The sequence below is a fragment of the Colias philodice genome, chromosome 22, assembly GCF_061535455.1.
Source record: "Colias philodice isolate Cphi_HAF_F1 chromosome 22, ilColPhil1 Martin Lab GWU primary, whole genome shotgun sequence".
Lineage (NCBI taxonomy): Eukaryota > Metazoa > Arthropoda > Insecta > Lepidoptera > Pieridae > Colias > Colias philodice.
Window position 1 is genome coordinate 291,426 of NC_143107.1, and position 15,501 is coordinate 306,926.

General features: G+C 34.2%; 1 protein-coding gene across 1 annotated transcript in view; it reads right to left on the minus strand.

The window, feature by feature from the left end:
* The window catches only part of LOC149478204 (homeobox protein orthopedia-like), a 28,451-nt gene extending 27,866 nt beyond the window's left edge, over positions 1-585 (minus strand). Inside the window, exon 1 of the mRNA XM_089709431.1 lies at positions 171-585. Coding sequence (XP_089565557.1) covers positions 171-204 — 34 coding nt within the window. The 5' untranslated portion in view covers positions 205-585. The remainder of the gene's footprint in view (positions 1-170) is intronic.
* Between the last annotated feature and the right edge of the window lie 14,916 nt (positions 586-15,501).

Sequence of the window (15,501 nt, forward strand, 5' to 3'; positions counted from 1 at the left end):
TATTCGATCAAAGGAAGGGAAATATTATCAAAGGAAACTTAATCTGTTTTATTTTATCGCAATTAAACTTGGATATGATTCCATACAATCTTCTCACATAAGTAGAGCCTTATCACTGATAAGGCTTTAGTTATCACTATTTTAATTAAACAATAAATACAGAAGCTCACCTCCTAAGGCTGTAGCGGTGAGGTTGTTAAGCATGGCCCCGAAAGGCCAGCCCTGGCCGCGCCCTATGCCGCCATCGTCGCCCCCGCACCACAACAACCCAATCGTTACTTGTACCACCACAGATCCCAGAAACCACCATACGACCCCCACAACACTAACAGCAAAACATTTTCCAAAAAACAACAAAATTCCCAACGAAAAACCGTCACGCAAAACAAACGAATATCAGCAAACGGCGCTTAATACAAAATAATTATCGCTATATTACACCCAATTAGTTTTAATTACTACTCCGCTCAAACTTATTTACACACTTAATTTTTGTTATAAAATTAATATAACCCGTTTAGTATCAATTTGTATAAATTTTCAGTTTGATTGGTTCGCCCTTAAAATGATCGTTTAATGTGGAAACCCGTCGACGACTGCTACAAAAACAGATAACGCGCACTTTGTGTGCCTCCGCCGGGTTCACGACGCACTCACAAACCACGCTTTATCCCTCTCTAACGCGCGCGAACTACGTATCCCTTATTCGCTTTTCGCGGCACATCAGTAATGGATGCTTACATTTTGTTTACGGTCGATTTGAACAAACGAATAATCTATTATTTCATTCGTGCACATATTATTGATACGGCGTTTTCGGGTTCATGCAACATTCAGCAGCCGACAGGGGTAGGTTTGTCTCTTTCGCTCTCGCGGCTCGTGTGGCGCGTCGATGAAAATGGTCTCGTTCGAACGGACCAATGGGAGCGCGCGGAAATCACTTGAAGCATTGAGGCAGGACTATATTGAAATATTATGCGTATAGCTTGGGCGTAGCGTTGTAATGGAAAAAACAAATATCTCCGTATAGATAGGTATATCGTAAGGAGTGGACAAGGGCTCGGATAAACGTTTGGAGTTCACTGAGTGCGATCTCTTGTATCCATTCCGTGATGCGGACTCCTTTGAATAAAGAATGTGATGTTTTTTTTTAATTCCCGCTAAAAGAAAGCGTAAAAGTGCTATGGATAAATGTTAAATTGAAAGTAGGAAATATGTTCCATCATTAATTATTGATTGTCTTATTGTTTCGGTGCCTAGTCTAGCTATGACTGTTAAATTTTCTTTGTTCTTTATTTCAAATTGTTTTAAAAAATATATAGATATTACCTACTTACATATTTATTAAACTATGCTTTACCACATTATAGTAGTAATCTTCAACGATTGTTGATAATTTATTCATTGTTTTCGAACGTTAAAATCGATGTTATTGTGAATACACCTCGCATCAACAAAATCGAAACACCTCAATGTTTATGTTTTGATTAGGATTATTGGAAAATGTATATACCTACCTATATTTAGGAATAAATGTTAAACGTCATAAATTAATAGTGAATAGTAGGTATGCGGTTTTTAAATCCTAATGTTCTAAATTCAAATTAAGTTTTCATAGGTTTCGTATTTTATTTAATGAGTTATTTTTATCCTGTACCTTGGTATGGACTATGAAGAAAATGGATTAAATAACACACGTAAATGAAAAACTCTTGAACTCCAAATTTTAAGAGTTTTTCAGAGTCTTTTCATTTTTCCGACGGAGAAGATTTTCATTTAGTTCTTTAAATATCTACCTACTGTTAATAACAAAATGTTGATTCCACCTATAAATAATTGTAATAAAACTTTAAGAAAAAACCAGCATTAATTGTTAGAATGATAACATCTATACTAATATAATAAAGCTGAAGAGTACCTACTTTGTTTGTTTGTTGTTTGAACGCGCTAATCTCGAGTACTACTGGTCCCATTTAACAAATTCTTTCGGTGTTAGAAAGCTCATTTATCGAGGAAGGTTATAGACTATAACTATATCATCACGCTACACTAGAAGCCTACAACCAACAAGAGTTCAGGCAGCAGGAGCCACGGGGGTAAAACCGCGCAGAGCAGCTAGTAATTTATAAACCTATATTGTACCTTCTACCTACCTACCTATTTTGAAATTTTAAATGAATGTAATAATAAATAATAAATAGGTAGGTAGGTATATTTCTTATAATCCATACAATACCCAATATCATTAAATATAGAGTCTAGAGATCGTTTCGAAAAACTAAACATGAGCTACCTACATATTACGAACTGATTTACGCATTTAAGTAATTAATAATCAGTATTGTGGTAGGTATAGGTATGTGCATTTCCAAAATGGCGTCCGTAATATGTCACCGTAGTCCGTTTATTTTTAGGTAGGTAGGTACTAGTACATACAAAGAAGTAAAAACTATATCTATAATGGTAGGTAAATATGAGAAAATTTGTTAGGATGAACGTACCTATGTTTGCTAGGTAGGTACTCCACTTTCAAGAAAAATAATAGATCGATCTTTACAAACTTTGGCATATAAATGTGCATATTATAAAATAGGTACATAATATAAGTCTTGTACATCAAAATACATAATATGCTATAGTTTCCACTCAAAACGCAAACTAAAAGGAAATACAATTTTCGCAATTGAAATATTCCGTCCCTTGCGAGTTGCGCAGGTATTTTAAAATGAAATACCTTCGAGCGCTCTCCGCGTAATTGGGAACGGCTGTAATTATATTTGTGTCGAACGAGCCTTTGTGAAGCTATACACAATATAGTATATACTTATCTTATATATAAAAATGAATCGCAAAATGTGTTGGTAAGCGCATAACTCGAGAACGGCTGAACCGATTTCGATAATTCTTTTTTTATTATATTCCTTGAAGTACGAGGATGGTTCTTATGTAGAGAAAACGTAAACATGTACCACGGGCGAAGCCGGGGCGGACCGCTAGTAATATATATAAGTATACGGTATATTGAAATATGTGTTTGTTTGATATGTTTGTGTGTGCTTGGGTATGGTTGAAACTTGGTTGAAATGATTTGAGTACGTATCACGTATGTAACAAGGTATAATACGTACCTACATACTAAATAGTCTTTGTAGTAAATTACAGCAACAAAGTAAATACTGAATACCTAATAGAAGTTTATGTAAATATGAATATAATAAAGGTTTTAATTTTATGTTTCAGTGACTCTACTTTTCTGTTATGAACTAGGTATTAGAATATCTATCTACCTATCTCATCTTTTTGTCATGAACCTTTTGTGTCTTTAAAAATTATTTGACTAGGCAGAGTATAGACCACCCAACATAATTTTATAAAAATAATAAGTGTACCTACACTTAGAACTATAATTTTACTTCTGAAAACATATTCATTGTTAGGCCAGCAATTTTAGAGCCTTAAATTTTCTGTCAATCAAATACAATTTCAACACGACTTGGGCCTAAGGGTTTGCTCCCTATAACAACCATCCCTTACCCTTCAAATATTATGAAATATGATAAAACAATGACCAAACAATGTACCTATCGCAGTTCATTAATTCCAAACTACAATATGACTATCCAAAACAAACAGCGATCAAAAATCCTATTAACGCCAGTAAGGCGCTAAACGATGATTTTTAATAAAAAATATACCCCTCTTTTAATATCGGTTATACCTCAGGGTACATTATATCAACAACGTTTGAATGAACTATAATTCATAACCAAATTGAGAAAATACACCTTAAAACAAAGAGATTGAGTCTAAATTCTAATGTCACTTTATCCCTGACTATACGAATTCTAATGCAAAGAATTTTGAACTTAATTATCCAAGAAATAAAGTTGCAAATACAGTGTTAGAGTCTTGTAGTTGTGGCGTTACAGTGTTGGCCGTAGGGAACGCATCACGCCGGTAAAACCGCGTAGTTTATTATAAGTTAATACGCACCGGCCTTAGCAGATAGCTTGCTGTGTAATGCTGGACAATATTGTCGGAAATATTCAATGTAGAGTCGAAAGCTTCAGTTTTTGTCTACTCTATATTATAGTATCTGTTGATTTCATTATTCAGCTACTTTTTTTAGTTGTTTAACTAAAAAGAATTACAATTAATTCCAGTTGTTTGATAAACATTTGCCTTAATGCTATTTTTTACTCAATGATTAAGAAATTTTTCCTTCTAATATCACTACATAGTATAAAGTAAAGTTGCTTCCCGCGTCTTTCTGTATGTATGCTTTAATCTTTAAAACTACACAAAAGATTTTTTTTAATAGATAGACTGATTCGAGGGTACGTTTAAGTATTTAATTACGACTTAGACAAAGCGGGCGGAAAGCTAATTATTTCAATTATAAAGCTATAAAAAGTTATTAAATAAATTAAATAAACTGTACCAATATAATTGTCCCGCAGTGTAACGAAGCGCCCCCGTATATCGATGCTATTGTAATAAAGTTACACGGTTTTTAACTCGACCTCACGCGCTATTGTTTGCTATAGTAGACGCTCGGGTTTGCTTGTATTTTGTTTTATATTTTAGTTAATATTGTATGAGAAGAATTAAATCGATAGGGTGAAAGGGCATTAAAAAGCATTGATATTTTCAGTGAAATGCCCTTTGAACATGCGTTTGTGGCTTGTAGGTATGTTTTAAATAGAATGATGTACCTAAGTGGGCTGTATAGGTAAACAGCTTATGTTATAATAATATAATGTTTATACAAAGTAATTCTTAATTTATCTGGTAAATTTTTAATAATGCTTGTTCTGCTCATATCATTTGCAAGTTTGCATACCTATACAACACGCTCATTAAATTCTATAAAAATATATTATATAAAAATATTGGCAGCGGTGGGATTCGAACCCACGCCTCCGAAGAGACTGCGCCTTAGACCGCTCGGCCGCGCTACCCATTTGTGAAATAACTCTACAAATTTATAAAAAGCTTTTTCAGAAAGTTTTTCTTCAACTTTTCATGTTTTGAGCTATTGCATAGCTCTTATCTCAGACTTTGAGCGCGGAGACCGAATACAAAAATTCTGTAACGAAAAAACCTAATACCCCCCCCCCTCACTCTAACCGGCACAGCGATGCAATGCTATATGCAATAGCTTTACCGCGGCAGTCCTCGAGGGCCACACGGATTTTTTTTGTATAAAAATATAAAATTTTTCGTCTTTTATAAGAAGGTAACCTACCTATATAAAATCTTTCGATTAGAGATCTACTGTCTATCCTTATGATTTTTATCTGTAAATGTTATCATAAATGATAAATTCATGTACTACCAATTACCATGGACTAATATAAATATATTTGTCTATGGTAGGTACTACCTAAGTATTATGTAGGTAGGTACTTAAGTGAAAATATGTAGAGAGAATAAATTAAAAACAACTTTATTATATATAAATGTTCCATCACAAAATATTCCATTGCGATTAAAACCGATCTCGACGGAGATACTGTAGTGATGTAACTCTAACAGCGGTTTTATCGATATTTTCGGTTGCCTGAAAAAAAAAATGAACTTTTCTCAAATCTTTTAACAATTACTTGGCTACTGAGAAATAGATTTTTATGAAGGTACCTATTTAATAATTACCACTAAATATATTTAAATCCTATAGGGAAGAGGTGAAACACTGAAAACAGTTGCGATTCTAGTACCTACTTACCTATACTAATTATCGTCTAAATATGTTACGATTAACTCATGTATTAATTATTATCGATATATTGCATTTCTTCTCAAGGTAATTACAAAACGTAGGTATATGAAGTTTTAACTAGAATTTTAAACCTGACGTCACAAGTACCTATCCAAATTCCAAACTCAAACCTATTAGACCGGGAGATACTGACACAAAATTTCGAGTCATTTGTAACAAGGATGGCGGTTCTACAGGGGTCTTAGTACGCAATGACAAAAAGAAAAATGATGGTGTGAACGCTGGTACCGGTGGCTTAGTCGCGTGGGCGTTTGTCGAACTCGTCGGAAAAATAGCGAAAGTCAAACGATTTGTAACACAAAAATTTTAGAATTTGCCGATAGCCCATAAAAAAGTAGTAGGCGGTAGTGTCATGCCATACTTTTCCGGTGTGACTTACAGCCCGCCATACCGACGCGAATGTGTTGATTTATATAAAACAATCATTCAACCATTTGTACCAGGCTAAATTTTGCACAGGTAACTATCGTCGTGCAGCCATTTACGAAAATCGCCATGCCATACTTTTCGGACGATTCCAAATGGTCGCCATACCGCCGAAAATCTGCAAAAAATTTTTATTTTGCCAAACTTTTTGTACCAGTATTGCATTTGGATTTTTGGAGAGTATTTGATAAAATGTGACCATTATTATATTTGCCATACTTCTAGTAGGGGGAAAAAGTGCTGTCATACTTGAAAACTTAATTTATTATTAATTTATATAAGTGAAGATTTCCAACACATAGATCTTTGAAATTTTGTATTTATATTTGTTGATCCTCAAACTTACAGGAAAAATAAGTGCCATACTGTTACAAATCGTTTGACTTTCGCTATTTTCCGACGAGTTCGACTAACGCCCACGCGACTAAGCCGCCGGTACCAGCGTTCATGCCATCGTTTTTCTTTTTGTCATTGCGTACTAAGACCCCTGTAGAACCGCCATCCTGTTACAAATGACTCGAAATTTTGTGTCAGTATCTCCCGGTCTATATCCAAATTCGTATTTAAAAAATTTACACTAAGTTTAAGTCGGTAACTTGCTTAATCGTCGATAAACATCTATCTATACTAGTACGTACCTACCTTAATTCTTTGATATTCATTTTCGATGGCTACGTTATTTCTAGCATATTATAAAACTAAACGTGACATCGATATATTTCCCATCACTTGTCACAAAGTAAAAGCGAAGCGGTGTACACTCCCGGGAGGGCCAATATATTGTTATTTGTACCTGAATACCTCCCCCTCCCCCTCCCCCTCCCACTCCTTTGTATGATTTACCAGTGGATATAATATCTTTAATGTTTGGGATTGTTATTTGAATAAACAAGTGTTTTAATAAGAATAATTAATTCACCTTAGCATCAGATTTAGTTAATTATTAATTTATTATTGTATTTTGGAACTAGATAAATGAAAATGATACCTAACTATCTAGATACATTGTGAAAACAAATCTAGTGAAATAAATTATCTTATATATAAAAATGAATCGCAAAATGTGTTGGTAAGCGCATAACTCGAGAACGGCTGAACCGATTTCGATAATTCTTTTTTTATTATATTCCTTGAAGTACGAGGATGATTTTTATGTAGAGAAAACGTAAACATGTACCACGGGCGAAGCCGGGGCGGACCGCTAGTTGCAGATAAAAATGTAATACCTATACATATGTTACGAAATGTATTTTCAAATTTTTCATCGATGATCATGATAATTAAGTATCTACCTACATATTACATAAATTGCCTATCAAGAAATATTACACGCTATGACACAAGTTATTGTGTTTAATATTTCTTGATTGGCAAAATATTTGGTAGAGTAACATAATATTCCTATACAGTTGATTCGAAACAGTAGTTCCTGATATGGCCCCTTACAAACAATTGAACAAAATATATCTACTTTAAATTTACAATATACCTATAAATATACATCTAATTCAAAAGATATATAACTTAAGGGCCAATCCAAGTTAAAGTGAAGTAATATCGAGTCTCGTCAAGATTGCATTCCTCCCAATTATGCCAGCAGCCAGACGCGCCAACTTCGCTACATTCTCAGCAAGCTTTCATTTACTTGGAACTTATTTGTATTGCCCACTACATTGTACACAACTATTTACTAGTTATGTACTGTACTTAGTTGAATTAATTAATTGTTTTATTGATTTAAAGAAAGAAAATACAATAATAAATAATAATAATGGGCTAGGTATCTAACACTGAAATAATTTTTCTAATCGGTCGAGTAGTTCCTGAGATTAACGCGTACAAACAAACAAACAAACTCTTCAGCTTTATTTAGTAGATATATAGATTTGCTATGAGTGTTTTGGAATTGGTGTAATAAACTGTTATTTTTTTTTAATCAATGTTAATATGTTAGAACTTAGAACTTAGAACATCGATTAAATAAATACCTAAATTTAAAAAAAATTACTAGTCTACGAACCCCAGCGGCAAGTAAAAATTCCAAATGTAGAGCCCCAATGTTAACTAATATAATATAACATAATTGAATTAAACATAAATGAATATAAGTATTCATTTATGTTTAATTCAATGCATAAATGTTATGCTGTAAAAATTGAAAAAAAAATGATCTTACTCACACAAATTTTTAGTTATGAAAAAGATACCTTCTCTTTCCAGAACCATTGAATAGTTAAATTGCTATCTACAATCAAGCTGTTACAATACAATAGTTCAGGAAACATTCCGGGAAAGGTCCATGACTTGTCCATGAATAAACTTTAGTACCTAAGACTCATACACAGTAGGTTTTTATATTTTGTTCAAAAGGAAAAAAACGCACTAATTGCGTAGGCTAAAATTTACTTTTGCTGAAAAAAATATATAGATAGGTATTAAATATCCAATTAGTTTCTTTTATGTTTGATATTCAGAAGAACAAAAAAATGTTGTTATGTCTTTATAAATATCAGAGGTGTGAATTAACAAATATTAAAAACACAACCGCATTAAAAACTCTTTATTCTAAATGCTTTTAAAAACTTTATTTCACAGATTAGGTACGTTTACAATATAAACGTAGATTAACGTATAAAAACTATGAAATAACTGGACAAGCAGTATCCACAGATAATCGCGAATATTTTCACATAATTTATCGCTATACAAGTTGGGTCTCGCGTCGTTGCGTGGAATACAAACTGCTGTTAACGAGGCAAGCATTAGCTTTGATTTATCAAAGTTTAGGGGCGTTGGACCAGCTTATGTTGGCAATTTCATACGCGTTGTGTTTTTAAACGGATTTTTTAAACATAATGTGGAAGAATTGTTGGATGATATGGCATTAATCTTGTAGAAGATATTTTTAGCTTTTACTACATGATAGAGTCAAAAATTATTATAGCGTAGGTAGCTAGAGATTATTGTATCAAATTTTAAGACTTCGAATCCCTGTGTACTCTAAAGTCTAACAGAAATATACAGGGTGTCCCACTATTGGTATACCAAGCGCGAAGGGACTTGTAGTCTTGCATAGGTATATCTCTTCGCTAATGTGAGCATTTCGTCTATGAAAACATAATCTTAAACGATAGCTCACGTGCTGGTGGCAAAGCTGGGCGGGTTGTTTGTTATGGGTGTACCTACTCATAGAGTTTTAAGACTTTGAAATTTGAAAAAAAAAAATGCGTCTGGAATTTTATAAGTATTTTTTACATACTCAGCGTATGCAAAACTATAACCTCCTTTGAGCTTAGGATACCAACAGTGGGACACCCTGTATAATTATATTTCTGTTTACTCTAAGCTGTTATGTTGGTTGTTTTAGAACACTAGATAAATCTATATATCCTACATAATATATCCACAAAAATTGAGCAATATCATCATCTCTGTCATGAAAATCTCACGCAATTTAAAGAGTAGAGTTTGTTCATCGAACACGATCTAGTAATTATTATGCTCCATATTCACACATTATGCAATCTCATACACAAAGTCTACATAATAGTAAGTTGATTTTTCCCATACACGGTGCGAATGGATAAATATTTAAAAAGTATAACAATAATAGTTGAAGGGGGATGCACGCGTGGCTGAATCAGCAACAATTTAATATTGCCGCGTGCTCGTCAGGTGGGGCAAGGGGCAGGTTTGTGCCCCTTGGGACCTAGTTTATATCTGAAAAATAAAGTATTTGTATAATTAGAAAAAGAAGATTTAATGTATCGGAAAATAAGTTACCAATTGATATCCCTTTGTTTTTTAACGTTGGTGAAAAATATTACTAAAGTTAAGTTAGTAACTATTCTCTTTTTATAGTAACCTGTGACATTACTGACTAATTGTATTATTCTGGCGACAAAATAATCTCAGCATTTTAAGCATCGAGCGATTATATGTGTCTCTTTTACAATTAATATAGTCAATTGTATCTAGGTAGATGAAAATTGTAATATAGACACGCATGCGAGTGAAGCTGCGTATATACCAACTTAAGATAGTTTTATTGTATATCGAGCGTCTGTGTGTATTGATCGTGTTTTTATTACTCACATATTACTTTATTGCATACACCTACATAGGTAAACATTACATAGAACAAGTACCACTAGTAGGTACCTACGAGATAGTTTATATTATAGTATAAGAAATAAGACGCGAAGTTAGTTAAATATTAGTTTGAACGTAATAAGAATGTACTGCGATTCTACACAGCTACCTAATTGATGTAGGTAGTTGATAACAAAACGCAGCTAGTCAACGACTATTAGTAAAGTGAGGGTAGTTGGGTCGAACGTCGTATAAACAGCGTCAGAGCCCCTAGGCACGATTCGTACGAATGCGCCACGAGACAAAGGAACGCGGCAATTTATTATAGTATGCGACAGCTAAGCATGTTCGGACAGGAAACAGTCACAACTATATTGACAACTACTCATCCACAAAAATATTAAATCAAAAGTTACGTCTAACACGGCCATACTGACAATCGTACGTCCTCGTACGCCTTTTCTCGTATTAAAACACTACGGTAGTTCATCTCGGGATTACACAACCATCCTGCCTCGGCCAGACTGACCTGACAGAACAATAACCACATCCACATGACAGTGGCACTCCGTTCGCGTATCTTGGTATATCTACGCTCGTTCGACTAGTGAAATACATCACTACGATACGCCAGCGACTAGATAATACCTCAACGCCAGGGTTCGACTAGCGATTTGGATCACTACACACAATTCCTTCGATGAACTACATTCCCGTTACAATAATCCACGTAACAAATTTTTACTTCACACAACGCACGAAAAAACTCAAACGCCAGTATGCCGTTACAAAACTCAAAACAATTAACAAGTTTAGGCTTGAATTCTATCCCACTTCTGATATAAGAAATAAGACGCGAAGTTAGTTAAATATTAGTTTGAACGTAATAAGAATGTACTGCGATTCTACACAGCTACCTAATTGATGTAGGTAGTTGATAACAAAACGCAGCTAGTCAACGACTATTAGTAAAGTGAGGGTAGTTGGGTCGAACGTCGTATAAACAGCGTCAGAGCCCCTAGGCACGATTCGTACGAATGCGCCACGAGACAAAGGAACGCGGCAATTTATAGTATGCGACAGCTAAGGCCGGGTCCACATTTGTAGCATTTCGGTGTATCGTATCTCCGTTGCGTGGCCTCGGCGCGTATCATGATCGCTAGTTTGGACGCAAGATGATACCCGTTGATGATACACACCGTATCTGATACGGCCCGATCCGCACTAACCGTGTATCATGATACACCTCGTATCTGATACGCGTATCACGATCGGTGGTATGGACGTATTTTGATACTGTATTACGATACGATATACGTGATACACCGCGAACCATCGTGTGTCGGTTTTTCCGCGATCATCAAAGAGGATACACATCGTATCGCTCAAGTTTGGACGTGAATGCAATTGATACGCGATCATTGCCTGTGTTCCCGCCATTTCGTGATTTGTGAAAGAGGAGTAAACATTGAAGATGAGCTGGGATAACGAAAGTGTTATAAAACTAATCGACGCCTATAAAAGAAAAGAAGTGTTATGGGATCCCAAGCACAAGAATTACTTCAACAAAGTGTTGAAGAAAGACGCTTGGGACGAGCTGGAGGAAGAGTTACAGTTTTAGAGTTACTGAACCGTACGAGAGGGGAAGGTACACTGAAAGAAACGCGTATCAGGAAAAGATATGAGGATCGGATGAAAACTGGAGCGTCCATTGCCGCCGATACACTGACATGATACAGCATTTGATAAGTATGGACGCGTTTTTTTTCAAGATACGCCTTTATAATACGACATGGACAAATGAGCGTCCATATTTATGATACAAATACTCGATACGATACGACTGATCGTGATACGTCAAGATGCTACAAATGTGGACCCGGCCTAAGCATGTTCGGACAGGAAACAGTCACAACTATATTGACAATTATTACTACTCATCCACAAAAATATTAAATCAAAAGTTACGTCTAACAATAGGTATTTTGCCCAGCACAACTCAACGGTACGAAGCGGAACAAGCACAAAAAGGTGCATTTAATAATCAGTAATTGATTGATGTTTATTACAGGGGCATACAATTTGACCTAAATACAAACATATTTCGCAGCTCTTTTAACCTCTATCTTCATATAAATAAAGTTCAAAATTCTTCGAATTTCGTTCAAAACTATTACAATATATAAGATTGTCTGTTCGTACGAAGAATGCGTGATTCCGTTTGACGTTTATTGAAAGTCCCATCAGATTTAATACATGCGTTTTGGAGGGCTCATTGATATGTCAAAGGTATTTGAGGCGCAATTGAAAGTTGATTGCGAATGTAATTTATCGGGATTTCAGCGAAAGCAGACATATTTGTTTCTGTTTGATTCTGTGAGAGATACTTCGGAAAATATAATTTTATTGAAACGACAATGGTTTAGGCCAATGTCTGACTGTAAAAATGTTATAACTTATAGGATCTTTATTATAATGAATAATTAAACTTATTTTAAATATTTTTTTCCGAAGTTTTTCTTCACTTTTTCTTCATTCTTTATTTTATTTTATCAGTCCATAAAAATACCTAATAAATATAAAGACGTGTTTAAAATGAACCTTCCTGTATCTGATCGTTTATTTCGTAAGTTATTCAGTTACACAAAAATTATATGAATTAAAGAAACAGCAGGAATCCGATTATTTTATTAGTGCCATGTCACACGAGTTAGGAGACCCCGGGTGACAAACATACGGATTTATTTGTTAAATTGTATGGAGAGGGACAACATACTGTGTTCGTAATTGTTTACATGATTGTGCAGAATGTTAAAGTTAGTTTACTTGGTATATTAAATGATTTTTAAAGAACAACTAGATAATATAGAGTTTCTTGCCGACTCTTCTCTGTAGAAACTGCTTTCCGAACCGGTGGTAGGTAAATGGTAAAACTATGTAATGACGATTCAAATATTTATTTACCATAAACTATAAACGTAGGTATTTACGGTTACTTTTGTTTTAAATCTTGTAAGTATTGATGATTGTTTTTGTCCTGGTTTCCCCTTTAAAGCAAAGGGAAGGTTTGACATAGGCCATTTTCCCTCGGAAAACAAGGAACTCGAAAAAATGTGTAAATAAACGAATTAAACTAAAACTAGGTACTCTACACTAAAACGCGCTTTAAAACCGTCATAAAAAAACAAACAACCCACACCTATTTAATTCCTGAAAAAACAATATAAAATCAAATAAGGGCGTGCACACACCCCGCGGTGTTAACGACCTTGCGAACATCTCAATAAACAGATATTAGGCGATTACTCGCCACGTGGCCGCCCCGTGCGGACCGGCCCTAATAACAATAAATATACCTTTATTCATTTAAATAAGCTGTCTGTTCACGACAGAACGTATTTGGAATTAAATTAAAGTGAGCAACTGTATGCAATTAGTGACTTGCAAGCTTCGCAAATATGTAATAATAGTTTATAGTATCGGTTGAATTCTCATGAGAAATATAGCGTTTATACTTGTATTTATTTACCTGATTATTCATGCTCTAGATAAATTACAAATTACGACAACCTAGGATACATTGTAACAAACGGCGGTCTTATCGCTAAATAGCGATTTCTTCGAGACAACTTTATCTGTGTATGGAAAAACGGGCTGTATAAAGTATGAATTCATATTCAAACATTGATTTAACTTGACTTCAATAAGAAGCGCTCTGTTTTGTCACATATAAACGATAATTAGATGCTACCGATTCCAAAATATATGTTTTTCTGGCGACATTGACTGTAATGTAATAAATTTTCTCTCCTCTATAGACCAAACTACGATAAAATACTTTGTTTTCTAATCTTCATTATAATCTATTTAGTACAGTCTTTCAAAAGTGAAAGCTTGTAAAGACAAGCAGACAAATTATTTTAATACGTGTTACGTTTTCATATCCCTTGCCTTTTCCCATTTAAAAATAATAACAACAATATTATTTTACGAAAAGATTATGCCGTATAGTACTACCACAGATAACATAGGTAATACTATACTAGGCACTAACACACTAATAAACTTCTAACACACTAATAATATAATAATGTAAATTAATAATGTACAGGTCTACATTGCCTCTACGCTTTTCGTAACCTAATGTCCCTTCTACGCTACGTAGCATTATTAAAATCGTAGACTATCCTATACCTATATTACAATTCTTTAATTCTTAATTTTTATATAAATTGAATGAAAAAGGTGAATCTGCATGACAATAGACCTCCCACACGATGGTATCTCAAGCGGAAGCGGCGCGGGCGCACGGTAGCGCAATTAGCAGGCAAATGTTAGAATTCCGTGTGAAAAGTACAGGGTGTGGAATAAGGCTCTGTTTTATCGTTTGGAATACTATATCTGTGTTTGGAAGGGTCTGGTGTACTAAAATTATTGACAATATATCGATGAACTATACAATAAGTATACTATTATATGGATTAGTTTGATTTGCAACGTTGACCCAGCATAAAACAATATTCTATGTAATAGAGTAGAATGAATGAATAGTGTAACAAAACGTAGCGTGTCAGTGCTATTTTTTTAATAAGTTTTTGCCTTACATCGAAACAAACAAATCCTACTTGAATTTAAAAATAAATACATACTTTTATTTTTGCAATTAAATGAAATAGCATTTTATTTTTGACATTAAAAAATATAAAAACAATGAACCTTATTTCAAAAACATTTTATTTTTTTAATTTAATTAAACTATTGAATAGTGAACACCCTGTATAAGCGGCGTAAATGAAGCAAGCACGAATGATTTCCATACGCGCACACAATGCGCTCTTTGGGAGTCGAACTCGCTATACGAGAGGTTACACGACCAGTAAACAACATTGGGAAAATAAGTATCGATCTTGAGGTACTGACAAACATACATATACCTACCTACGTCACAAAACATGCCATCGTGATCGTAGTAGTCCTATGTACTATTAATCAATACATATGCGAAACTATGTAAGATTGTATAGAGAAGCATATGTACATTTTTTCGCGAAAACAGCTGATTGGATCTGTATGAAATTTAGTAGAGTGATAGATTATATTATATCTGGATTAGCATATAATTTATTTTTGCATTGACTGCCATGCGAGTGACACCGCGAGTTCTAGTCAGTAGATATTATATCCTACTAGATGATCAGTTA